We start from the raw sequence: 26,476 nt of genomic DNA, 5'->3' as shown, positions 1-26,476 counted from the left end.
AATTATTAACTTGCATGCAGTTCTTTCTCTTAATTATCTACCCTTATTTTCAGCATTGGGTCTTTATTGCATGCTTGTTGCTTTTGGTGCTTTGGGTTTTTTATATCTTTTTCCTTCTTGGGGATATATTTGGCATTTCCATGACACACAGTATTTCCTTGACTTGATTTTTTTCCTTGATTACAACCCTCAACAGTTTAGTAAGGAAAATTAGACTGTGATCTGAAAATAGTGTCTTAAATAATATCTGAAATAATCTGTGTTGTTTATGAAAATACATTGCCAAACAACTTTTCTTTTTAGCTACCTAAGTTAAATTTCAGGTGACACGGAATCTGGGAGGTGGGAGATAAAAAGGGTTTCATTCTCTTGGTATTTCTTATATGCTTTCCTTAAGAAACTGTTGTCTTTCTAAGGCCTTTTATGATACCAACTTTATCTGTTTCTCAACAGGAATATCTTGAAAATGGCCCCTTGTTTTCTGAGCTGAAGTTTTACCAGAGGGCAGCAAAACAAGAGCACAGTAAGTAATGTCTCAGGTAGAGGTAAGGACAAGTCTGGGTTTAACTACTTTTGTTAAGAACTGTTGCTTTAGAGCTTGAAAGGCAGAACCAGTGGCAGCTGGTGCTGTGGTAGTTCTGGAATGCTGTTGGTTTTGTTATTTGGGTGTTGGCCTTGTCCTTTCTGGTCAGAGGAGAGAACAGAAGCCAAGCAGCCAGAACAGGGCCAGATTTATTATCTGTACACCAAAGAATGGACTCCAGAGACAGGCCCAGCCCTAGGACAGAGAAAACACCCCACACCTGGAGTTCTCAGCTGCCTTTAACCCAATGTTATGTTCTTCTTATTACAGTAAGAAAATGGATGAATCTCAAAAAAATAAGATGTTTAGGAATTCCAGTGTTTTGGGGATCAGGTCTGGCCGAGTACAAGGGAAAAAGGTAATGAGATAAATGGTAATTAAGCCTCAATTTGACTGATGACCCATTTTCAAAAATGGAGATTTAGTCCTTTCAATCTGACACAAACTTGCAGTCATGTCTTAAAGGATTCCTCTCTTTTCTGTATTTCCTCATAGCTACAGGTTCATGGTCATGGAGAGACTGGGGCAAGACCTTCAAAGAATTTTTGAAGATTGTGGCAGCAGGTTTAAGAAGGAGATTGTTCTGCAGCTTGGGGCACGGATGGTATGCACAGAGAGAGGAAATTACTGTGTCTCAAATTTGCTGAGTTCAACTAGAGAATTATCTTGCTAATACAGCTCCTTTAGGTGGCTGTTGAGTTTAGACTTAAATGTGTAAATGCTATGTGTTTTCTTATTTCTCTGGGGTTTTTTAGGGAAAAAGTATTTAGTAGAAAATCAAGACTCCCCTACAAACTGAAATTTGGTCAAACCAATTTTTTTTCCTAATAGGTTAAAACACAGACCATCCACTTCAACCTGTGTGTCTAGACTGAGATGTGTAAGCCTATTCTCATGTTTCAACATGTATTGATTTTTTTTCAGTGTCTGAAGGGTATTGTATTAGACATCCATATTTGTCAAAGTTCACAATTGTATGCCTGAATGCCAAATTTTCAGTGTGTTTGCTGAACACACTGCTCATACAGGCCAGGATTTGTCCAGTCTGCAAATACCAGTTTTGTTCTCAAATGGGTGTCACTGGCACATTCCAACAGCAAGTTACATATGTGCTCCTTTGTAACATGATTTGTGTTGTGAAATACTGTGAATACTGTATTGCTGAGCAGAGGTGGATGGAAAATGGAGTAGAGGCAATGATCTTGAGTTAGAGAAGAGGAACTCTTAGACTGGATGCATCCAAAGCATCCCTTTAACCTAAATAATAATATTTTTTTTAATTGAAGGGCTTTCATAGTCACATAATTGAGAAACTTGTAACACTCCAAAAGTCAGACTTGGCTTCTCCTTTGGATGGGTTGCCACGTGCAAGTGTGTTTTTTAATAATTAGAGGAGCTGGAGGTGTTGATGCAGGAAGCTGTGACATGAGATGCTGGTCATATCATAACTGGCAGGATCAAATGTATGCCAGACCTTTAGAAATGATGGAATATGATCTTTCCTAGAGCTTGGTGTTGTCAGCATCTCCTCTGGTGTTTGGAAGTACTGGTTTCATTCTTGCTCTGTGATTTAGAAGTGGTACTCAGGTAGTTCCACAGGGATATCTCAAGCAGAGTATGGCTTGTTTATGCTTTGCCATCATTAGTCCAAGCCAAATTTGTCACCTCAGCCTGTGTAGCCCTTGGCTCCCCTGTCTAGTGAGAAATATTTGGGGGCAGAGTGGAGAAGATGATGATGTTCTCTCCTCTGTTCTGCACTCTTTCCTAGTTGGATACTTTGGAGTACATACATGAAAATGAGTATGTCCATGGGGACATTAAAGCAGCAAATCTTCTTCTGGGCTACAGCAATCCACACGAGGTGAGCATGTTTACTTATCTGCACCTTTACTGTGTTTATAACCATTGAAAAGTTTCAAGTTTTGCAAATGTTTGCTTTCACAATTCACATATTAAAAGGAGTTTATGTATGAGCATTGACATCCCCTCACAACAGATCTGAGAGTGGCTCTGTGGAGCTTGAGGGCTGAAAAAGAAGCAGGACAAAGCTGGGCTTTGTTCCCTCTGTGTTCTGCTGACTGGGACACTGCTATGGATGAGTAAACTAATGAAGAGGATAAATTGTGGGACCTAATTGCTGCTCTAGGTTATACCAGTTAAAGGATTGGATGTGGCCATTGTACTTTCATTCTGGGAAGTTCTAGATTTCTAATATTGCCATGAATTGTTTCCATGCCCTAACTCTCCTGTCCTGCTCATTGTAGTGCATAGAACAGGTAAGTAGGATTAAAGTTGCTGTTCTCTGGCACTCTGAAGTCAGCCTTGAAATGGAAGTCTTTGGGTGAAATGTTTTAAAACAAATCTTTTGGTCCTGTCCTATTCCACGTGCTCTTCTGTCTTTTTTTTTTTTCTTCAGGTAATAAAATCTAAGTATGCTTTTTTAATTGGAAAAAAAAAATAATTTAGGAAAAAAGGACATCTCCAACTTCACTTAAATATAATTAGCTGTAAGCAATACTTCTTTCAATTTTGGTTTCTTTGCTGCTGTGATAAAGAACCAGATCTTGCAAAGCAGCTCACTGCCATTGGAGGTGAACCATTTGAGTATATCTGCTCTTTTTAAAAGCTTCAAGTTAAATGGCTGAGTCAAATTTAACTTGTCAGCTTTCTGAAAGACATCATTTGAAACGCAGCATGGCTGTTTAGGACAAGCCTGGTTTATACAGTGGGAGCAGCCAGTGCATAATCACAGTTTATGGTGTTCTGCTGAATCCAGAGGAGGAGGCTCTTTAGAGCCAAATTGATCTGCAGCCATTAGCATAACTCAAATGACTTTTCTTTTGTCTTGGCTATTGTATATTTTTATGACAAGAAATGCTGTTGTTTTTCAAATTGCAATCACTTTGGAAGTGTCCACTTCCAGTAATCATAAAATGTTAAGACTTGGAGCTGACTTGGAGTTGGGCAGGTTGCTGGGTGATTTTCTGATTTGTTTCTTGTGTTATTTGTATGAAGATTGTGCTGTACTTGTAATTTGCTTTAATGGTAGTAAATTCATTGACAGGTTAAAAATAAGGTACTTGTGAGTTAGTGGACAGAGGTTTTAGTGTTTATTTTCTAGGGTTTATTAAATAAATCAGTAGATGCTCCAGTTTGAGTAGCTCCTAACTCAGCATCTACAAAGTGTACATCACTGCTGAGAGGTTTGCTGCAGAATTTTGTTTCACCAAAATTTCTCTTCCACTGAAATTATTCTATAAAACATTTTTAAAAGTTCTCATTCTAGTTCAGAGGTGCTAATGGGGAGAATTTCTAGTATTGCTTGCATTTCTATGGTCTGAATTAAATTTTCATTCCTGTATGTGTGAAGTGTCTGTGCCACCTTTTTCTCTCTGCTAACACAGTGAGTAACTCGATTGCCTTGGTCTTGGTTGGATTTTTTTTTAAATGTAAAATGATCAACCTAATCTCATAAATAGGGAGTGAGAGCATCTAGCCTGTGACAAACTCCAACTCAGGAGTACAAGCCCAGGGGCTTCTCTAGCTCCAGTGGGAGTTGGCATAATAAAACTGCCTGACCTAACGATTTCTGTTATGAGGTTTTTCAAAAATTTAATGCCAGTGGGTTTTTTTTCTTTAGGGTCTAGGATTTTAAGAGAAAATATATTTCAAGTGTTCTAGAATTAAAGAAACTTGTTTTAAAAAGAAACCAATAGCTCATATCTTAAAAATAATATTAATCTCTATTCAAAATATAGTTCCATATCCTGTTTTGGTAAAGAGAGATAAATCTCTGTTCAAAAAAGCAGGTGTACCTTTATACTCAACTTTATCTTTTTTTGCAACTGCAGAAAGTCAGTGACAAATTTGCATCTAAGAATGCATATCAACAGTCACTAAATTACAGAAAAAAAATGCAATTTTCCTGTGTTAGACTTCCTGCTGCTGATCTCTCTCTCTTCTGTAAATTAACCTGGTGAATTTACACCATGGCCAATAAACAAGAGTCCCCTTTCTCAAAGGGCATGTGAAATCCATACTGCTAGCCCCTAGTTTCTGTGGCACGGCAGAGAAACAAATAAAGTCAAGGTGCTGTCAGTGTGTGACCTCCAAAGGATGGTTAGAAATGGGGAGAGGCTCCAGTGAGTGCCCTCAGAGAGCTGCAGGTGTGCTCAGCAGGGGCAGCGGGGCCATCCCTGAGCTCCAGGTCACAGGATCAATTCTGCACTCAATGGTCTGAGCACGAGCCTGCCCAGGGACTGCCAGAGCAGCACTGATGGTCTGAGGGGACTGCACAGCCCATGAATCTCACACAGGCCTCAAAGGAAGCCTAAAGTCATCAGAACTATCAATTACAGGTGAAGCGCAGTCTCAGGGCTGGGGAGAGTTAAGGATAATTTGTTGCATGGTCCTGTTTGTATGATAAAGCAGAGCAAGCAGCATGGATAGAAACTCTGAAAGAAATTTAAATCCATTCATCTCATTTAAATGGTGATGCTATTAAGAGGGGCAAGTGGTCACCAGACAAGAGCTTAAAATCTGCATTTTAAATAAATGAGGTGTAGGAGAGCACCTCCTGCAATCACCTTGTAGCATTTTCCCCCATGGATTTTATGGGCAGACGTGTTGCAGACTCAAGTCTGTTTGGGTTTAAAAGCTGTGAATTTTAATTGCATGTGCACCTCAGTCCTGATTTTAAGTGTTACTTAGACCAAGTCAGTTACATTATAGAACTCTGACTTGATTATCAGAGATAGAAGAATACAAAATTGTTTCAGAAGATACAGAAATCATGCATTGATCTTTTGGGAAAAAGTTGCATGAAAGCAATTCTGACTTCAAGCTGTTTTTCTTTGTGAGGTGAATCATCATGATTCCTGCTTTTTAGCCCATTGGGACAGACTTGCTAAAGTGCAGGTGAATTGAGAAAAAAATCAGATTTTCTCTGTTCTCCTTCAGGGCAGAGATGCCCTGTGCCCCTTCCCCTCTCTCTGCTGGTAACCACAATGGACCTCAGTCTGCCTTTACCCTTTTTGTAGCCCAGTGCCCAGCTGAACCTGACAGCACTCTGGCCATTAGCAACCAATCTGCCTCTTATTAGTAGGTATCTACTTAATTATTTACAGGCATGACATAACCTAGGAATGGAAACAACAGAGAAAATCACTGTACTTGATCCTTCCAGCAATAAATCTCCTGCTCTGTCCTTCAAGATAAAGGGAATAGCATGAGAATCCAGAGGGCCAGGCTAATAAATGCCCAGCTCAGTGCAATTAAATATCATCATGGGTCCAGTTTGTAAGAATTGTGTGTGTTTAGCAGATATTTAGCACTTGAGACACCAAGCACTGTGAGGGAGTTGTGCACAGAAAGGGCAGAGAATGGCTGAAACTGTGGCTGCCTGCTTGTGCTCACAAATAATTATTTGTGCCTGTGATCATTCACTTGACCAAGATGGGCACGTTTACGTGTGCATGGAATTAAAGGGGAAGACACTAGAAATCTGGCTCATGGTTGGGAACAAAAATCTATTAATAGACCACGCTGAGCACTGCAGAGCCTGGTGCAAACCGGGCTGTGTAAAGAAGAGAAACCTGAACAAAAACAAGAGTTAAAGTAAGTGAGTGGGAAGGAGTGTACACTGTACCACAGCTAAACCCAGCTGTTCTGGGCTTGTCCCTGCTACACCTTCATCATCCACAGCACCTTTTCCTATTCCAGTGTCCTGTTTGTCTTGGTTGCTCTGCTCTGTTTTGTTTTTTGGTTTTTTGTTTTTTTGGTGTTTTTTTTGGTTCTTATTTGGGTTTTTTTCCCAAAGAAAACATGCAGATAGGTGTTCCAATACCATAAATATTTTCTACTAAAACTGCCTTAATTTTTGTCAGTATTCTTTAACACTCATCTGCTTTTCCCCTTCCCCATTCCCTTAAAAAATCCACAACAACTATAAACTCTAAATGAGCTACCTCTACCATGTTCTGAGCAAATTTGGAAGGGCATGCAGTATTACATTATCAAAAAGTGACAACCAGCTATAAAGAACTATATATCTTTTTAATGATGAAAGGGTTATAATGAGAATTGATGAAATGAAATTAATGGTAATTTAAAATAACACAGTCATTCTGATAATGGTTGTGGCAAGGTTGTAACAGTGCCTTGCTGGTTTTGTACAAGCTGAAGGGGATTGATTTTTGTTAGTGGCCAAGAGGCTTTGCCTTGAGAGGCTGCCATGTTTGTGGAAAAAAATCTGATGTGAAAATTATGGAAGTGATCAATGGCCCAGCTAGAAAGAAGCTGACCTGGTACACTCATGGCCAACTTTTGAGAAGAACTGCTGTGATCAGATGTCAGGATCACCCTGCATGTGAGTGGCTTTAGGAAGCAGTTGCTTCTTTATTTCCAGGTCTTTCCACCTTCAGTTAGTGCAGGATAACTTAAAGTTCCTTCTCACTTCTAGGGGATTTTCGGTATAAATTGAAAACTGCTCTGCTGATACGGCCACTGAAGGTGTTTTATGCAAATCCATTGGTTTAAAATTATGGACCATTATGGAGCCGCCTTAAAAATAAAGAAGTACAAAGTTACTGTGATAGGATAATTGGGAGGGGGGGGTTAAATTTGACTAGCAAATATTTTGGCTGCTTTCTGGGTGGCCTGTTGTTGGTATAGTTTAAAAGATCACTAAGGCTGGGCTGTCACATGGGAGTCTCTGTCACATAAGCTGGCATGCCCAGCCCAAACCAGAGAGCTGCCAGAGGTGCTGTGGGTGTATTTTCTTTACTAGCAGTTGAAATCTTATTTTAATGTTAATTTTAAAGGTATTTTATCTTCCTGTCTATGTCAGAAACCTGTAGTCAAGCAGAATCCAAAGCGCAGCACTGAGTCTGGGAAGAATGCTCCTAGGCTCCTCTCTCCTTCCCAGCCCACAAAGGATGCAGGAGACTCACAGAACTTGGTTTTTAGGGTACTTTGAGTGAGCTCTCTGGCTGTGGGCTCAGTTAGGGCAGCACCAGAGCATCAGGAATACACCAGAGAATGGATGCAGGAGAAAATCAAATCAGTCAGCCTGACCAAGCTGATGCCCCGTTCCAGATTTTGTAGCCATCCATGCCTCTGGTCTTTAATCTTGTATCCCAGTTTGGCTGGGCTGTCAGGTGAGAAACATCATCAATAATCTTAAAAGCCACCCCCCTGCAGGAAGTGAGGGCTGCAGCCCAGCTTACACGCTCCAGATAAGCTCAGATCCTGCAGCAGAAACAGTAAAACCAAGAGACCAGCAATCCCAGGATTTGAAGCTGCCTGGAGCACAAACAGGACTCAGAAGTTGAACAGAATGTGCTACAAAGTAATATGTTACGTTTTCTTGAGGCTTTTTTGTTTGTTTGTTTTTGCCTTTACCAGGACTGACATAATTAAATAGCAAGTGAGTGCCAGGAAAGTTTGGTTTAGACTTTTTTAGGATAAACTGTTTTGTAGCTAAAGAGGAAACTAAACTAATGTTCAAATAAGATGTTTTTCTTTATCATATAATAAGATTTAGTAGAAGTGATCTCCATGCCTTCAGATGATTTTCAGCTTTTGCCCCAGAAATCCATGGATGGAATGCTAATTGTGGCACTATTGCAGTATACACAATTTGGGCCCAGTTTTTTTTTTCTCTTACATTGATTTAACTCCGTGCATTTGCTTCAGAGTAACTGAGAGACCACAGTTTGGTCCTGTGTCTTTTTAAAATTCTTTCTAAATTCAGGAGGGGTTTACTGGGTTGGGAAGGGCTGGTTTGCTTTGGTTTAGCCTACTTTCAATAGTTGATGTGGGAAGTTAGTGACAGTGGCATTCCAAAGGGCTGGATTACAGGTGGGCCAGTGCCCAGCAGCCCTGGGCCACTGGAGCCCCATGTCCAGTCCAAGTGGGAAGCTGCTGCCCCTTCTTCTGGCCTTGAAGGTGCACAGAAGAGTTGAATTGGAAGAGTCTCAGCTGCTGGAAAATCCAAATGGGGAAGGGAGGGAGTGTGCCTGCTGAGGTCAGGGGAGGAAGGGGTCCCATAAGCAACATGAGGCTGCATGAAAGGCATATTGCAGTTTATGATGTCTGGATGCCCACCTGGAGAGCAGAGAGCTCAGGAACAAAATGAAATGACCGAAATCCTGCTCGACTCTGAAATAAGATAAGAGTATAGTAGTGGAAGGATTTAAATGGGGAGGGCAGCTGTTATAGCCCCCAGTTGTACATATTTTATCCTGAGGCACCATTTGGTTTAATAAAATTTAGATCTAAGGCTGTCCTTAACCTATCAGTTTCTTAAGACTTAATTATAAAGGTTATACTTTCAAAGGACAAAAGCATTATTCATTTGTCTGTTCATGTCTTCCAGGTTTATCTTGCAGATTATGGACTTTGCTACAGATATTGTCCCAATGGGAACCACAAACAGTATCAGGAAAATCCTAGGAAGGGCCATAATGGGACAATAGAGTTTACCAGCATAGATGCCCACAAGGGAGTAGGTAGGTTTCTTTTTTTTATTTCAGATGAGTGATTATAGAATGAGTAATCAGGCTGTGAGTGCTGCTGTACACAGGAGAAGCAGTGTTGGGGATTGCTCAGCCCCTGGTGTGGTGACCTCCTCGTGTGCCTGGGAATGCTTCCCCAGGGCTGGGGGAAGGGCAGCAGGAGGAGCCCTGAGAGGCTCTGCACACACAGCACTGGAGCAGCCCAGGACAGCCCTGAGAAGAGCTCAACATCAAACTTCTTTGGTTTATGTTGGGAGGGCTGGTTTGTGCTCGCTGTGCCCTGCAGAGGCAGGATTTGCTAATGCTGCATTGTCAAGGAAAAGGGTTTGGAGTCTGCACTGTCCTTTAGGGAGAGCTGTGGCTGAGTGTCACCATCTGTGTTATGGGAGGGTATTTCAAGATGACATTCCTTCTGCAAGGAGAAAAACCTTTTCTGAAGCCATAAAGTGTTAACTTTTTGAAATCTTTTTCCAGTAGCCTTTCATATATCTTACTTATTTAAACTCACTTTGATGGTATTGGAAACACATTTGCAGGTAAATTACATACATAGTCCTTTTATTGGATATTGATTGTACTGCCTTGCATTCCAAGGCAGACTTAATTCAACAATTCCCTAATTAGTTAAAGTCATAACCTATGTCTTGTATTCATTTACCATTAATTAAACCTTAGCTGTTTATTACGCTGCAGTCCAAATCCAATAGCAGACCCATAGAGCCATGGAAAAGGGACTGGGAGGTCAATATTGAAAATATATGGTGTAAAGTCCCACTGATGGCTGCATTGTTCACAATCAATATGGTCAATGCAACACAACTTTCTTAGTTGCTATGTCAGCAAGACAAAAAGTCAATTCTAATGTTATGCTAGTGAAAAAAATGGTGATTATTGAAAAACTTTGACTCTTGCTACAAAAGAGTGTTTTTGTTAACTTTTCTTTCCCCTTTCCCCTCCTTCACCCCCAAGATCATCTCAAGCAGGAGGGATGGTTTGCTGCTGCCAGCTTGGTGAGCATCAGTGTCACCAGTGATAACTGCAGGAATTTGTGCTTGTTAATAGCTGCTGAACTGTTACCTTAAACTAATACTTTCTAACGAGTTTTAGTTGGCACAAACAACTGTATATTATTGCTTTTTCTATTAAAAGGACCATTGACCATGTAATGTAGAGGGTCTTGATAATTTGCTGGAGCTGTTAAAACCTGCAGTCGTTTAACTCTGGTCATTAGGAAAAATGAAATAAGACTGGCAAGTATTTCCTGCTAAGACAACTGCACCATTTCACCTGCTAGAAAATATTTTGTGGTGAGCAGAGCATCTGTTTTGGACTCTTGTGGCCCTCCCAAGCATGCAGGCTGTTTTCTGGAGACCTGACTCTGCCTGCTTTGCCTGGTAGAGTGAGTGGTGTGGCTGTGCACTGGTATTCGATGTGGATGCTCTTTGAAGGGTAGGTGGAAGCTGGAATATTTGGGATTTGGCTGTTGGGTAGTTATAGCAGCCAGTTTGGTAGTGTTTGTGGATGGGTGTGTGGTTACAGGACAGATAATTCCTTCTATTTGAAAGTGCAGGGAAATTTTACAGACCTGTGTGACAAAAGGCGTGCAGAGGAAGTGTGAGGTAAGTTTTGCAATCTGTGTCTTAGATAACCTCCTTAAAGAGCTAAAGTTCTGATGGAATTTGTTAAAACCAGAGGACTCCACAAAACAAAATGTTCAGAAAGATAGTTTGAGGGAGCCTACCCCCACTTCTTACACTTGAAAAGTGTTTCCTTGATAGCTGCAAACAGAAAATCCACAGATTTTTCTGGTGTTCCTGCTGGAAGAGACTGCAGAATATGATGTGTGCTCTGGTATGTTGCAGAGCATCCAAACTCTTCACATGGAATGCCAGCTCTGACCTTGTGGTGGTGTCCTGCTTTAGTCTGGGACAGAGTTCACGTTCATCCCAGCAGCTGGTGCAGTGCTGTGGTTGGATTTGGGATGACAATGACACAGCACAGGGATGTTGTAGTTGCTGCTGAGCAGTGCTTCCCTTCAGTCAAGGACTGGTGAGTTCCCCATGCTCTGGCAGGGAGGAGCTGCCCAGGGAGCTGTGAGGGACCTGGCCAGGACAGCTGATCTGGCCACAGGGATGTTCATCCCTGGGATAACAGGGGCAGGGATAAACTGGGGGGGTGGCCAGGAGGTGCCAATCACTGCTCAGGTGGTGCTGAGCAGCTCTGTTGTGCATCACTTCTCTGTCAGGGGGTTTGTTCCTTTCTTTACCTTCCTTTTCATTATTATTATTTTCAAAATTTTAGTTCAGGTATTAAACTGTTGTTATCTCAACCCATGGATTTTAACTTTTTTCCCTGATTCTCCTCCCTGTCCCTCCAGGGAGGGGTAAGGTGTGAATGTCTGTGTGGTACTTTAATTGGTGGCCGGGGTTAAACCATGACAAACAGCCTGAATCCGTGAAGATCAAACTGCCAGAGTTTCCCCACTTGTAGCAGAGCTCTCCACATCCCAGGGAAATCTGCATCTGCAGAGACTTCTGTTGGAGATTGCAGGGGTTCAGCTGGCAGAACACAGCAGTGGGTTCCCTGCTCTCTTGGTGTGAGGCTGAGAGGCACAGAGATGGCTTAGGATGCTGAAAGAGTTCCAGCAGCTGGGGCAAAGGGCTTCTTTGCTCAGCAATCTCCTGGATTCCCTGCTCATGGTGCAGTCTCAGCACAGTCTCCTTTACAAAGTGAGGTGGGGTGTTCTGAAAAGTCTTTAAAGACTGTTGGCAAATGGAAGGTGCAGAGACAGCCTTCATTCTGGTGTCACCCAGCTTTTCAGAGTGGGGTGCTTTGTTATTTCAATGCTCCAGGAATATCATTCTAATTTTTAAATGTTATTTTATATAAATGAGATCCTTTCCAGAGGGCATTTCCTGCATGTGTGTGGCAACATAAGTATCTCAGCCCCCCTGAACAGCACCAGTGGCTGTGCTGAGCCAGATGAATGGGAACATTTTCACTTGTTCATGAAGCAGCTACTGAATACATGCAGTGATTTGAGGGACATGCTGAAGCTTTAGCAAAATTAGGAATTTGTAGCTTTCAACAGTGCCTCTTGGCAATGCTTGGAGCTGATAGCCTCCTTGCACAGAGCCAGTCAAATGCATTCCCTTCCCAGTAATTTAAGTCAATGCTGGAGTTTCTGTGGTTGGAGAGTTTAATGGGAGGTTATTGCCCAGGATCTCCATGGAGCTCACCAGGTGTAGAGTGTGCAGTGCACTGAGATCCAGAAAGATTCCTACCAGTGGCCACTGCAGGGGAGCACTTTGGGGTGCTGGGCTTGGTCTGTGTTCTTCTGACAGCCTCTGGAAAGGCCAGGTGGATGGATGTGCTGTTCCTGTGGAGCTGCGTCCTTGAGCTGCATTTGGAGTTCTCCTGGAACCAAGAAGGGCCCAGCCTGGCCTCTGCCTCAGCATCCAACCTGCACCATCAGCATTTCTGGATTTGTGGCAGGATCCCATCCCAACCAGGGCGTGGGTATTTGAAATTGAAACCCTTTTTATTCTGATGCAAATTTCTCAGGGCACAACTGCATCGTTGGTTTTAGTGTCTTATGGGAGTGTACTCACTGTATTCATTTTTAAAGACCAGCCTGTATAAACAGTATTGCATTTTGGTTTGTTGATTGATAATTAAGGAGAATTATATCTGTACTCAGTGTATATTTAAAAGTTGTTACATAGTTAGTGTTAAAAAGTAATATTTGGATCAATGCCTCCTATGGATTTTTGTAGATTTTCTCCTCACTGAGGCATGCAGTCAATACCTAATTTCTCTGGAGATTTACTGCACTTAACATATTGAGGTTCTTTTAAATACTCCAGTCCTGTGCATTGAGTGTGTAAGCCCAGTTTTAATTTGCTATCAATGATGAACATAAGAGTATGAAGTATCTATGCTGAATTCCCTCCAGCATATATTTGTGTTTGCCATCGATTCCAAGCGGAGTCCTCTCCCTTCTCCCAGCATTTCCCAGGAACTCTGAGCAGTGGTGCCATCTCTTGCATCAGTAGAGACCCCATTGAAGTCTGTGCAGGACTGATCTCTACATCTGCAGCGGTAAAAGCTGCTTCCCACAGGAGTGGGGACTTTGGGCAGGCTTCTCTGTGCCCCTCACAGGGGTTATGAGCTCCTTGGGCTCCTGGAGCTCCATCAGAGCCCTGGGACACTGGGTTTGTCCAGGGCAGTGCCAGCCTTGGGCTGCTGGCAGGGAAAGCTCTGCAGCCCCTGTGCTGGTTTTCCCCACTGCTCAAGCAGAGCTGTTCAGTGGTATTAAAAACACAGCTCAGTGCTTGGCCATTTTTCCTGTTCTGCTGACTAAAGTATGTGCAGGGTTCAGTTTGTGAGGAAGGATGTGCAGGAATATAAACACCTATGCCTGGAAACACATTCTTTGGGAGCCTGCTTCCAGAGAACAGAGCTCTGAGTGGCTCTGGATCAAGAGGTTGATTTGGCATCTGTCCATGCATAGTTAGGATTCAGAAGGAGCCTGCAGGATTTTTTCTTTTTTTTTTTGTCGGTCAAATGAATTATTGATCTGCTGCAGTTTGATATGTGTTTCCCAAAGACTGTGTACAGGAAAAACTGTAAATCCTAAATAATAAAAGGAAAATATAACCAGTCTGGCAAAAAATGGGTGGAACTTTGCAGTGGGAAATAAATAAAAAGATGGTTTAGTTCCTGAGAGTTGGATTAGAAATGTGTGCCCAGCAGAGGAGGGAGCAGGAGGGGGTTGTAAGTGAAAGAAGAGTCTCTAGCAAGGAAAAGATTGGATGGGCTTCTACAGCCGCCTCTGGAAGCTGCCAGGAGTGTTCAGAAGCAGCAAAAATAAGAAGAGAAGCATTTACAGCTCTGTCACATCTGAGGACTGTGCCTGGGGAAGGCCTGTTGTTCTCTACACCAGGAATTCAGACAGGTAGTGAATCTCAGCTGCTTGCCCACCCCTACTTGTCAGGCCCTTACCTTTGTGATTCTTTTTTTCTGCCACACAGATGTGAAAGAAGAGTTAAACTTCTGCCACATGTTGTCCTTACTGCAAGCCTGGAAACTTTTGCTTCCGACCAGGTACCGGCATCTCCTGCCACCACCATTGTATCTGCCACCCAGATCTCATAGTGACATTGCCCTGCACCTGCCAGCCTTCCCACTCCATGAGCTTCTCCCATCAGAGCAGAGCCCCAACCCCTTTTATTTCAGCACATCCCATTCCTCCAGTGGTGATTCCCTCCTGGCAGCTCTGCTGTGTGTTCCATGCCTGTTCATCCCATCAGGTGTGTGTCTGTGGGATCCCAGTTTGGGACAGAGTGTCCCAGGCTGGCACAGGAGGTGTCCCTCTCTGCCATGTCACAGGCTGACTTCTCTAGAAGAGCTGTGGTGGTGCCATGGGTTTTTCTTTCCAGCAATCCATGGTGGTGGTTATTGTCAGGGAGTACTTGAGCATTGTGCAAATTTGAGGAGAGCAGAGGTGGTTCCCAGCTGCCTTTTGCCCTGTCTGAGGCTGGATAACTCTGTGGAATGGCCTCCAGGCACTAAAATATATCATTAATTTAATGTATTTCCCTAACCTCTTCTGTGCAACCACCCACTATTCCATTGGCCATCATCCTGCTGCAGGAGCTCCTCAGACTGACCAGGACCTGGGGGAAGGAATACTGCCTTATCTGCTTTTTGGGGGTTTTTTTGTCTTGTCATTTCTCCTACTCCTAATAGAGGTACTGATTTTTGTCAAGTCTGTCTTTTAATCATCTCAGCCTTGAGTTAAGTTATATCACTTTGTGATTTTTATCATTATTTTTATATTTTTATCACAATGCATTTCACCATGATCATGTTATCCCTCCTTTCCTTTATGGGCTTTTGCATTGCTGGCTGTGGTATGAGTTCTCTTTGCTTGTGAGTTACCATAAATTGGTGTCCTGGAATGCCAGTGAGAATTGGAGGTGCCACTGCACATCCATGCAATATGAGCAACCAAAATGATCAAAATGATTTTCATGTTTATGAAAAACTTCTACTCCAAATAATCACTAATAGTGAAATTATCACATAGCAGTGCTAATTAAAAATTAGAGAATATTTATCTGTCACTTGTTTGATCTTTACAAAAGGCTGGAGAAAATCAGCTAAACAGAGGCCATAGAGAAACCTCCCATTTTTAATTCTGTTTCAGAGGAGTTCCTGGGAGCAGTGGAGTTTTGAGAGCATATTGTGGCTGTTGTGATATCCCTGATCTATTTGGAAATAATAATCTGAATATAAATTAGAGTGGAGATAGCTGCCAAATTCAGTGTACAGAGATACATCATCTATTTTCTTCTAAGGTGAATTGCTTCAGTTATTCTAGTTATTGGAGCCTATGCCTGTGTGTTGAGTATGTTTGTGGTATATTTAAAACTCTGATTTGATTGATGTGGTTGTGAGTTCATCAGCTTCAGTGGAGTTGTTTCTGATTTATCTTGGCAGGACTGAGAACAGAATCAGGCCTTAAATCTCCAAATTAAAAAATTAAACTTTAAAGACATTGTGAAATAAAATACCACCAATATGTTCCCATTAAATACTATTTCATATGAGACTAAAATAATAGTAAAAAAATCCTGTGAGTAGAAAAGCAGAAATCAAACATCTATTAAAAAAAAAGCAAAAAAAAAAAAGGCAAGTTTTTTAGCAGAGAAGTAAGAGTTTGATTTAAATAAGTACTGGTTGGAGTCTACACTCTTGTAACTGTGACAAGTTATCAAGCAGAATTGTTTTATTTTCACCTGGCTGTCATATTTAAAGTGAAGGCAGATTGATTTCTCTTCCTTGGTGTTTATCAAGAATTCCTGTAATCTTCAATTGTGTGAGAAGATTTATTTTTGCAAGTAAACATATCATTGAAATTTATCTATTAGTGCTGGATTTGACATGAAAATCTAATAATTCCATTGTCCATAGATAATACTAACTCGTTAAAGATTAATCAATTACTTTTTAACAAGAATCTAAATGATTTAAAAGCTTGAGGGATTTTGCTTATATAGAGCAGAGGGAAATAAGCAAGTACAGGCAAAGAATCAAATGCTGACATTTTCAAGTGGTTCTACAAAACCCCCATGTAAATGTCTGTATTTAGCAGCCCTTGAGGTGGCCTGGGAGATGCAGGGATGGGGACTGACTTACTGTCTCCTGTGGGACATTTCCTGCTGCTGCTGGGCAGAGGTGCTTTAGCTCCACGGATCTTTTTGTTGTCCCTGTGCTTGCTGTGGCTTTGGGCAGGTGTCAGCCAAGGCTTCTGCTTTGTGGTGGCTTTGTCCCAGGAGCTGCAGGTGAGAGGGAATGTCATTAGTCATGGCCTAACTGTGAAGAAACTTTAATCTCTGGGACTGTTGTGTCAGAAAATGACTTTTCTTGGGGTTACTTCTGAAATCTGATTGGTTTGCTGTTATTTATAGATGCACATCAGTGAATCCCCCCCGTGGAAAAAAGCTGTTCATTGGAATTCTGACAATTTTCCTCAAAAGGCCACTTTCTGTAGCCTGTCTCACCCAAACAGGTGCCAGAAAGGCATTGTGAAATTAGAGGATCTGCAGTCAAAAACGCTGGCTTATATGGATCGAATCTGGAATTGCTATAATGGAAAAAAGAGTTGTGAACACGTGTGTGTGAATGGAATTGTTCCACAGTTACTGGGAGATTTATGGCCAGAGAAATCACTACAGAACAGCAAGTGGTAGAGATTGTGTTTTTATTTTAATATGGGAGCCAAGTCTTGCATTAGGACGTTGCTGAATCCAGGGCAGGAAATAAATGACGCCCAAGGGACAGCGCAGCGGTGTCGGATCCAGGGCCTTTAATAATCCCGAGCCTAAGAGCAGTTAAGATAGGGAATGTATAAAAACTAATCTGCTGCTTTTACAGTAATGTGTGTACAGCAACAAGGGACAGTTATGATGTGTTGGCACCGTGGCTTTTAGCAGATGACTTCTTAAATTAAAAGATAAGTTCTCCGAGTGACTTTCTGGAATTTATTTAATGAAGGCCCATAAAATATGATATCTGTTTACAGCTGGATTAACAGCACAGTGCTCAGCTACTGGTCTTTACACTGGATAAAAAGTGCCAAACAAGTCTGAACTCTCCTTTCCTTCTTGGAAAGTACAAATTCATTTTGGAAAAGCATAAATTTAATTTCTACATCTGTCTGTCTTTAATCACAACAAGCAGTTTCTGGTTTTGTAGATTCCATGTGGTTTTGACGTGCAAACTGTAGGCTGCAAGTCAAAGAAATCCTGTAGTGCTCCTGCTTGTTCAGTTTTAGCGAGTTTGCTTTCCTCTGGGTACCAGCAAGCACTAGCAATTCTGTTGATATTGCACTTTTCCCCTCCTTCTTTCTCTAGAAAGATTTAACTTCAGTTTATCTGCGTAGATGATGCTCGGAGACGGGGTTAATTTTTGATTTAATTTTGTCTCCTGTATTTGTGTTTGCCTGGGGTGTGCAGAGAGTAAGTTGTTCCTGAAATAAGTTCCTTTTTGGAAGCAGCAGTGGGAAGTTCACCCAGGACTTTGCTGAACAGCGAGTGCACTTTGGGCTGTGCAGAGCTCGGCAGGCGCTGCTGGAGCCGGGAGCAGGCTCTGGTGAGTCAGTGCACACTAGATGGCACTTTTGTCCCAGCATCCGAGTTCAAACGGCTCCACGGGAGAACAGGAAAGGCCATCAGTGTTTAGTCTGCTCTCACAGAGTCCCTGCATGACCAATGTGGACCCCATGGACTTCCTGGAACATGTGTTAGCAATTTAGCAGCAGACATTTATTTCTTTGTTTTACTGCTTGGCTCTTTGAGAAAGTGTTGGTACTCAGTTATGGGCTGTCTGGATCATGTCAGAGGCCATGGGGATCAAGTCCATGTGACAGGCCAGACTGAGGAAGGATGGAGTTGGAGGAGGTGAGGAAGCTGACCCTCACTTGAGCAGGAACAAGTCACTGCCTGTCTGTGGCCTGTGGCCAAATGCTGGGGCAGTTCAGGTCTAATACAGCTGAATAAACAAAACACTTTGCCCATTTGGCTTCTTCATATTTCATCAGCACCAGTTCAATCAAAGTCTTTTCTATTTCCTAAGAAGAGGTTCCTATTCTTAATTGTTTTTTTTTCTCTTTCCCCATCCCCCTTTCCCACATTTTAGCCCCGTCCAGACGAGGTGACCTTGAAATCCTTGGCTACTGCATGCTGCACTGGCTGTGTGGGAAGCTGCCCTGGGAGCAGAACCTCAAGGACCCTGTTGCTGTCCAGAGTGCGAAAACAAAGTAAGGACAAACCCCCCTCCCACATGGACACACCAGCCTGGAGCCCTGCACCATCCTCACTGCTTCCTAGCTCTGCGAAACACAGCTTTCCATACTGTAGAACAGCACCTTAGGAGAAAGCTAAAACAATTTTCCTTAATTAAGAGAGATGTTGGAAGCAGTTAAAATGGGAACTTTATGTGCATGTCTACTCTCCTTTGCATGTTTATGTCTGTGCTGCTGTGAGGAGAGGATGGATTCCAGTGCACAGTATACAGCATTTTGTCTGCTGTGTATTTTTCCAATACTCTTTTGTTTTCCAAGAAACCATTTGTAAATTAGCACGGGCCTTGGTGCACATACAGAAGGTTGTTGTGTGGTTCCATTAGTCTTCATGGGTGCTTTGTAGAGACCGTAGTACAAACATCTCTTGGAGGTTTTTCCACATGTGCACTCAATTTATTTAACTTTCTATATGATACTGTTTTTCAGATGCTTTTCTGTAGGTTTTTAATGTTACATAAGCCTACTGCCATTACAAACAATTAAATTCCAAAACACTAAGGAGCTTGGTGAAAATCTTTCCTTTTTCCCAGCATGACTTGGAGCTCACTGGAGCAACAGTGCATCAGTGTTTTCTTCCTCTGCCATCCCAGCTGGGACTGGAGGGAGTTAACTGCACAGGGTACCTGTAGCAGACTCCACAGCAAAGTTACCCAGAGCTGGAACATCCCAATAGCAGGAGCAGCAAACTTTTAAGTAGGGCAGGTCACAGCAGAGGTGCCTGCTGGGGCTGGCTGATCCCTGAAATCAGCGCAGAGCAGCGACTCGTGGCTCAGGGAAGGGCGGCTGCAGCTGGGGATGTTGACACCCTCTGCTGTGTTTAATATTTCTCCTTTAGAAGTTCTGATCATTACACAGCTCCCTGCAAGGTAACACTTATACAATTCAATGGGAAATCAATTTAATCAATCAAGCTGCTCCACTGATTCTTCCCTTTCTATTAACCCTTGGATGGCTCACGTTTCCAGGATGCTGAGCAAAAGGAGGCTTCAAGGAAATGCACAGAAAATTACACAATTTCTCTTATCAGAAATATCTTCTTACTCTAATGAATTGCATTCCTGGAATTAGGTATCTTGCCCAGGTTATCCCTCTTATCTGTCTTAATTTTCAGGTTCCTCTGGGTGCTGGACTGCCCAAGATGAGGGCTGGTGTTATTCCTGTTTTTAGGAATTGATACCGAGCTTCTTTGCTGTTGCTGTTTCTGGATGGACAGGAATTCCACCTGTGGCCCTACTGTTTATATGAAATGTGTGGCACTTTGGGTGATGTGACCTCCCTGTCCCCTTGTGGCCCTGCTGTGCCTGGCTGTAACTTTGGCAGCCACATGCTCCATGGCAGAGGGGACTTGATGCTAAATGATAGGAAGGCAGAGCAGAACTGCTGCTTAAATTCCAAAATAGAAATTGGAATCATCAATCTGAAATCAGAACAAGCCATTTGGCTCAAAGGGCTTTTGTTTTTCCTTCTAGAAAGCTTAAAATATGTGCAAAGAAAAACCTAAAGTGCAGTTTTAGGTGTCAGCCTGATCTTGGTGAAACCAGCTGTGTGCAAAGAGTTAAAAATGGAGCTGGTGAGGGGAGATCTGGGTTCAAAAGCAGTCCTGTGAATCATTAGCTATCCTGGAGGTCCACTCCCTTTGGAGCTGAGACTTGCTGTCTTCCTAAATCCCAAATGAGGAATCACCTGCTCCGAAAGCGCATTAAACTGTTGCACTCTGGTGTTGTTTCAGACTTATGGATGAGCTCCCAGATTCAGTGCTGAGTTGGGATTCTCCTGGAAGCAGCTGCAGTAAGTGTACTTGCACCTGTACCCTCTGGCTCTTCAGCCTCTTCCTAAACACAGCTCAATGTCTGACTCTGGGGGGGAGCAGAAGAGAAGGAAAATAACACAAATTGAACAAAGTCTTTGGAAAAAAAGAATCTTGCTCAGTCTGTGCTGTATCCCATGGAGTGACATAAGGGATCTTGGCCATATGTAATCCAAGGTGTTGGGAAGCAGTGACTATCTTGGAAACAGAAGTAGCTGTTAGCATGGAAATAGTAAGCAACTGTCTACCAAAGGTTTATTGCTCATTGCTCAGAGTTTGAAAAAGCAAATGGATGCACAGTTTGTCTTGTCTTGTTTCTTCCTTCCCTGAAATACAAAAGTAACCCAGGGAAAACGCCAAAGGTCAGTATCTATTTTTGATTTATTCCCTTATTTTCCTAGCACTTTTGTATTGGAATTACTGGAATGCAGTATGTATTAGGTGAAATTTATTCATGATATGTATACATATTTAATAAATCTTTCCTGCTGGGATTTGACCAGATGCTAATATCTGGTGTAGCACTCCAGTTTTAGGATACACTTGGGTCTTCAACTGAAAGAAAAGTTTGAACCCCCCATATGTTTTCCTACTAGCATTATTTCTGCCCATTCAATGGTTTCCCGGTTTTTTGAACGACTTGATGAAAAAATGTTGCTGCTGTTGGACTGTTTTGGGATGCAATCAGAAAAACAATAGTAGTGTTTGAAGTAAAAAAAAAGTTGTACTTTTCCAAAACAGTCCCAGTATAGTATTTATGCAGATTAAAATAATACTGTTCAGAGTAATTAATATTTGAGGGGATATTGTGACCTATCAAAGACTTTCCTCTTTTACACAGAACTATCAATCCTTGTTGGTAAAAGGTTTTAAATTTTATCCTTGGATAGCTGTCAGTGCTGTGGGAATTAGTGCATGAACATAACGAGATGGAGCACTTCAAGTCTGGCTTGTTTATCTAAGTCTGTCTTTTCCTTTTCTCCTCCCAAAAAGACAAGACATCGTCAGTTCTGTGTTTTGAGTGTGCCGTCAGCTGAAATTGTGCTGTCTCGTTTGGCATCCGTGTTGGAATGAGATCCTTTCTGAACTTCTGGGGTTGCACCAGTGAAATTCACACTCTAATCTGCTCTACAGGTGAAATAGCCAAGTTTCTGGCCTCTGTTTCTGGCTTAGCTTATGCTGAGAAGCCCAAGTATCACGTGCTGAAGAAGATCCTGCTGGATGGGCTGGAGTCGAACGGGATGCGCTACGACGGCCCCCTGGAATTTTCCACAGCAGCAGCGTGCACACGGAATCACGTCGCTGCTAAGGTGTCCAGGGTGAGTGAGACAGCTCTGGGAGCATTCCTGACAGCTCCTGCCTCTCGCCTTCCCTCTTGGACAGGAGGAAATAGTTAAAGCTCTCACAATGAGACTGACACAGCAGTTCTTCTGCCTTAAATACACCATGTTTGTTAATTCCTGTTTCCCCTGGCTTTGCTAAAAAGTGGAATGTCAACCCTCAAGGAGGAAGAGCTGCCATGAGTCCTTTTGACCCACAGGCTCTCACTTCAAAGCAGTAGGTCTGTGGAGAATGATTTACTTTTGGGATAATGGGGAAGTCAAGGACTTTGTTCACTAACATCTTGAAGACAGGCCTGAATGCCAGGTTTTTCCTTCGTCCCAGATTAAAAGCAAAGTTACCTTTATTAGTGACAGCATTTAATTCATTTTCTTGCTTTCAGACTGTTCTTTGTCATTTGCCTTTATCCTCCTGCAGCCCCAGTGTGGAGGAGATGTTCCTGTGGCTTTAGCTGTGCTGTTGGTGTGCACTGGCACAGGGTTTTCCAAGTGACACAGCTCTCCTGTGCTATTTTCCTGCAGTGCTCTAAGTTAATAAAGCCCAGCTTCCCTAAGCAGAGAGGGAGGTAATTAGCAGTTTTGCTGGGAAATGTCAGTCCCGTTGTTCCTGTGGAAGTGCCCGCATGCAGCAGCCCCATGTGGGGCTCTGGGGCGTGTGCAATAAGGCAGGGTCAGGGTCCCATCCATTTTTAATATTCCTGGTGAACTTTGGACCATCACAAGTGTACGTGAGCCAAGAATGCAGGATGCAAACTAATGTGACTGATAGGCTGCGAGATGAATGGTGATTCAAGTATCAGTGCACAGATGGTTCTGATTTGCTGAGTTTTGTAGCTGCTGCAACTGAAGACATAAAATATCCTTCTAGTCATAAATTAGCTCTTTGGAAGCAAAACCTTGGCACCAGAGCTTTACAACCTTCAATTAGTAGGGAAAGAAGTATTTGAATGACTGTGGTATTGACATCTGTAGGCCTGCATAGTAATCATTCCTAATAGAAGAGAATATCTGTTTGAGGGGGTTTTGCATGGCTAATTAACCACCAGTGAGAATATGTAATTTTTTCATGATCTCCTGATTGTCACCTTTCTCTCATGATACAATTAGATTTTATTGTAGCAAGTGCCTCACGAGCCAATTGTCAGCACTATTTACATATTGTGGAAGGCAGAACAAAAGTTCATGTTTAATGAAAAGGTACTGGGTTTTGATCTTGGTAATTACAGATACTTAGTTTAGCACTTTTATTGACTTTTCTGGTTTTACCCCCTTTTTTCTTTTAACAAAACCAAAAGCTATTTTGGTAACTGGACTTATGTGGCTGTGATGGTGACCACTGTGCCCTCACTCATTTGAGAAGTTCTTTTAAGTTTGCACTGTTTTGTGAACTGACTCGGAGCATCAGGTAGCTGTTAACTGATCTCCAGCTGATCCTGCTGGATCTCTGTTTCACAGGAGTCTTTGATTTCTCAGAGTCAGACACTAAATAGTAAATCTGTTTCCTTCTTTAAGCCTGGTCAAAAGCTCAACAGTGTGTAGCATAAAAGATGATTCCAACCTTGCAGGCTGCAGGAGCTGCTGCAGCACTGGATATTTGCAGGTCACACCCCCCTGGAAAATCCCTGGCTGAGGAGTGAATGGTTATCACCATTCCTGTGCTGCAGGATTCAGTGGGATTGGGTGTGATGGCCAGGAACAGGATCAGGGGGAATGCCTGGGTGTTACTAAATCTTGGCACCTGTCAGCACTTTCTCAGGGAAATCTGTAATGCTGAGTGTCTCACTGCTTGGAACAGTGAGAACACCAGGATCACCTGTGTATGACTGCAGCCTGTTCCTTCAGCCAGTTCTGCTGCTGACACGAGCCAGTTTCCTCTAAGCACTTGCTACAAAACAGCTGCAGAAAGGCAATTTTAGGGTTACCCAAAGGATTTAAGGAGTACTTAAATACAAGTAGAGAGGGCAGGTAACTGAACTCTCTTGAAATTTATTGCTATTTTCAGCAAATGCAATGTTTCAGTGGCCTGGTGCACTTGGTGCTGCAGTCCTGACAGTGCTGGGTGACAGGCAGCTCTTCCCAAAGCACCTCTTCATGGCACTGCCTGGAGTGATCCTAGGCCTGACTCTTTTCATCTCGGTTTTCCCTTTCCCTCTCTCCTTTTCTTCCCCAAACACTTCTCCCATTGAAGAGAGAACCTTCGAACAGTGGGAGCCACTGCAAACAAACCACTGTCTTCTCACTTGTTGCTTGTGAGCAGGATCTGACTCCAGCTGATCTATCTGATTCCTCCTGTACCACTTTGGTACACAGGAAATGAGGGGATTTGGGGTTAATTCCCTTCTGAAGAGCCATGAACACCTGTAACAGAGGCTTCTGTAGAATCAGCTCCTTGATGATGTGAAGAGAATTGCATGGATTTTAGGATATTGCTCCCTGTGTAGAATCTGAATCTAATCTTGAGGTGGCACAAGAAGTGTAGCAGTGGCTATATCCTGATTCTTGGTTCCAATTGCACACCAAAGACAGGTGATAAAATATTATTTGCATTAATTCACATATTTGTTTACCAAGTTTTTTGGCTCTGGATAAATATTTTCAGCTTTTCCTCCTACGGTGAAAGTGCTGATGTTGGGGCAAAAGGAAAGTGGGTGGAAAGCCAGGTCACTTGCTTGATCTTGTAGAAATCAGACTACAAAACAATTGCATTAATACCAACCTGTAATTTCATTAGTATGAAATATGGTCATTTTTAGATGTAAACCCACTTATTTTCTCTTCTGGAACTTTAAATGAAAACTTGATTTTGCTTTAAGTCTCTTTGGAAAGTGATACAGTTGTTTAAGGTGTGTATATATGGTGAAGATCATTCTTTTTCTGTGTGAGATCTGGACTTTTTTTCACAGTACAAAATGCTTACTGTGCACCCCAGGTTCGCCTCCCAAAGCCTCCAGCAAAAGCAGCTAAGCAGAAGGGAAAAAAACCACAAGGTGAAGAACCTGCCTATCAAAACCAAGTGTGTGTGGGGGTGACAGGCACACAGCTCCTGGAAGAAGGAAAGCCAAGCACACGGAGCAGGAGGCGTCCCCAGGCGGAGCTGCAGCAGGTGAGGATCTGGGTGCAGCAGCAGTACCCAGCTCTCCCTGTTCGTTAGCTCCATGTCCATCTCGTGGGGTGGTTGAGGAGGAACAGGGCTGGAAAAGAGCCACAGGTTGTGTCACAGACTCCAGGAGCTGGCAGATGCTTGCTGGCTTCCAGTATTCCAAAGAGGAACCTGAGTCTCTGGCAGCCCAGGGCATAAGTGCCAGGAGGGCAGTGCCTGACCTGCCCCAAGCCTGGCACCTCCAAGTGCTGGATCAGGACCTGGGCTAACTCTGAACTCACTGAATTCCTTTCAGCAAACACAGTTACTGTCTGTACCTCAGTGGGCTCCCTTGCCCAGGCCTTCCCTAAAGCCAGAGCAGCAGAAGGAAGACACGGGGCAAGAGGACAACTCCAGCTACCTGAGCAGGCCCCACACCCGGGGAACACGCCGGCAGTTCCACATGGAAGAGAAGCCACTTCAATTTTACACTACACGTCAGGAGCCTGAGCACCCAAAAAAGGTGAGGGGTGTGGTGTTACCATACAACAGTCACAGTGCCTTGAGAAGGAAAGATCAGCTTTTCTAAAAACAAGAGTTCCAAAAACCCCTTGACGGCTCAACTATGTGTACACAAAGTGTTTGCCACGAACACTAAAGATTTGTGGGCAATTGCCCGTATGCACCATTGGCCAGCTATCACTGCAGTTTGTGTAGCTGCAGGGCAAAGCTCTGCATGTGGATACAAATTGTTATTTCCCAACTCTTCTGTCTCCCTTTGTGGACCCTGTTGTTTGCTTGGTAGAGACTTCATTCAGTAGTTTCCTTCTGTGTGTAGGGAAAACTTCATAGCGCTTGTTACTTAAGTCCTTAAATGCTGAGTTTTACATCAGAGGATTTTAGCAGTTAACAAACTCACCTTGAATATTATTGTTAATTTAGTGCATAAAAGGGCTAAAAGGCTAAATGAATCGTTTCAGTCTTACTCTTCAACCATACAGGAAAAAAAAGAAAAAAAAGAATCAGTTTTAGTACAAATAATACAGCATCATGTCTATCTCAGTGATCACCCTGTGCTCCTGTTCTCTGGAGCTCTGGTGATTTTAGTGAGTGGATTCCACCCTGGTTTCCTTTCATATAAACAAATAACTTGGTTAAATGAGGACAGTTTCTAATGAGCACAAAAATGCAACTTTAAAGGTAGCTTTATGATTAATCCAAAATTCTTTGCTTCAAGCAGTCTGATCATCACTGCCTGGAGACTCCGGTACAAGCTGGGAGAGGGAAGCAGCAAAAGCACAGCTGTACCTGAGAGCACCAGGCAGGACAGTGGTGAGCAGAACCATCCTGGGAGATGTTTTGGCTGCCAGCAGGGGAGATGGAGTCTGACGAGTTAAACACAACTTTGAAATAGGAAAACATTCCACTGTTACTTCCTAGTCCTCAAATGTAAAGTTTTTGCAGAAAAGGGACCAAGTACTGGGCTGGTGGTTAGATGATATTTGTGTTTGGATTTAGTTTTCCTAATGGAAAAGCTGCTATTCCAATAGGATTAAATATGCTGTTTCTATGTAGAACCATTCTGCATAATAGGGGGGACTTTAAATGGGTGTCAGATAACATTTAACCCGTTCAAATGAGAAAGCTGAAAAGGAAAAAAAAGGGAGGATTCTCTTAGCTCCATTTTGCAGAATTCCTCTCAGTTCCTCTCACTGATTCAGGAGCTTGGTAATGGAAAGCTCTGTAGGAAACCAAAGCTGTCCCTGGCACTAAGGGACAGT

General features: G+C 42.7%; 1 protein-coding gene across 3 annotated transcripts in view; it reads left to right on the top strand.

The window, feature by feature from the left end:
- VRK2 (VRK serine/threonine kinase 2) overlaps window positions 1-26,476 on the top strand; it is a 37,006-nt gene that overhangs the window by 9,332 nt on the left and 1,198 nt on the right. Inside the window, exons 4-14 of one of the 3 annotated variants that reach the window (XM_030945667.1) lie at window positions 454-523; window positions 854-941; window positions 1,079-1,187; window positions 2,352-2,444; window positions 8,961-9,093; window positions 18,304-18,424; window positions 20,199-20,257; window positions 21,411-21,595; window positions 24,546-24,719; window positions 25,012-25,218; window positions 25,936-26,027. In XM_030945667.1, coding sequence (XP_030801527.1) covers window positions 454-523; window positions 854-941; window positions 1,079-1,187; window positions 2,352-2,444; window positions 8,961-9,093; window positions 18,304-18,424; window positions 20,199-20,257; window positions 21,411-21,595; window positions 24,546-24,719; window positions 25,012-25,218; window positions 25,936-26,007 — 1,311 coding nt within the window. In that variant the 3' untranslated portion in view covers window positions 26,008-26,027. Of the gene's footprint in view, window positions 1-453; window positions 524-853; window positions 942-1,078; window positions 1,188-2,351; window positions 2,445-8,960; window positions 9,094-18,303; window positions 18,425-20,198; window positions 20,258-21,410; window positions 21,596-24,545; window positions 24,720-25,011; window positions 25,219-25,932; window positions 26,028-26,476 lie in introns of all 3 variants that reach the window. The other 2 variants (XM_030945666.1, XM_030945664.1) reach the window with 2 other exon arrangements.

Source organism: Camarhynchus parvulus, chromosome 3 (assembly GCF_901933205.1).
Source record: "Camarhynchus parvulus chromosome 3, STF_HiC, whole genome shotgun sequence".
Classification (NCBI taxonomy): domain Eukaryota; kingdom Metazoa; phylum Chordata; class Aves; order Passeriformes; family Thraupidae; genus Camarhynchus; species Camarhynchus parvulus.
The sequence above is the reverse complement of the archived record's forward strand: the minus strand, read 5'-3'. Positions and strand labels throughout refer to the sequence as shown.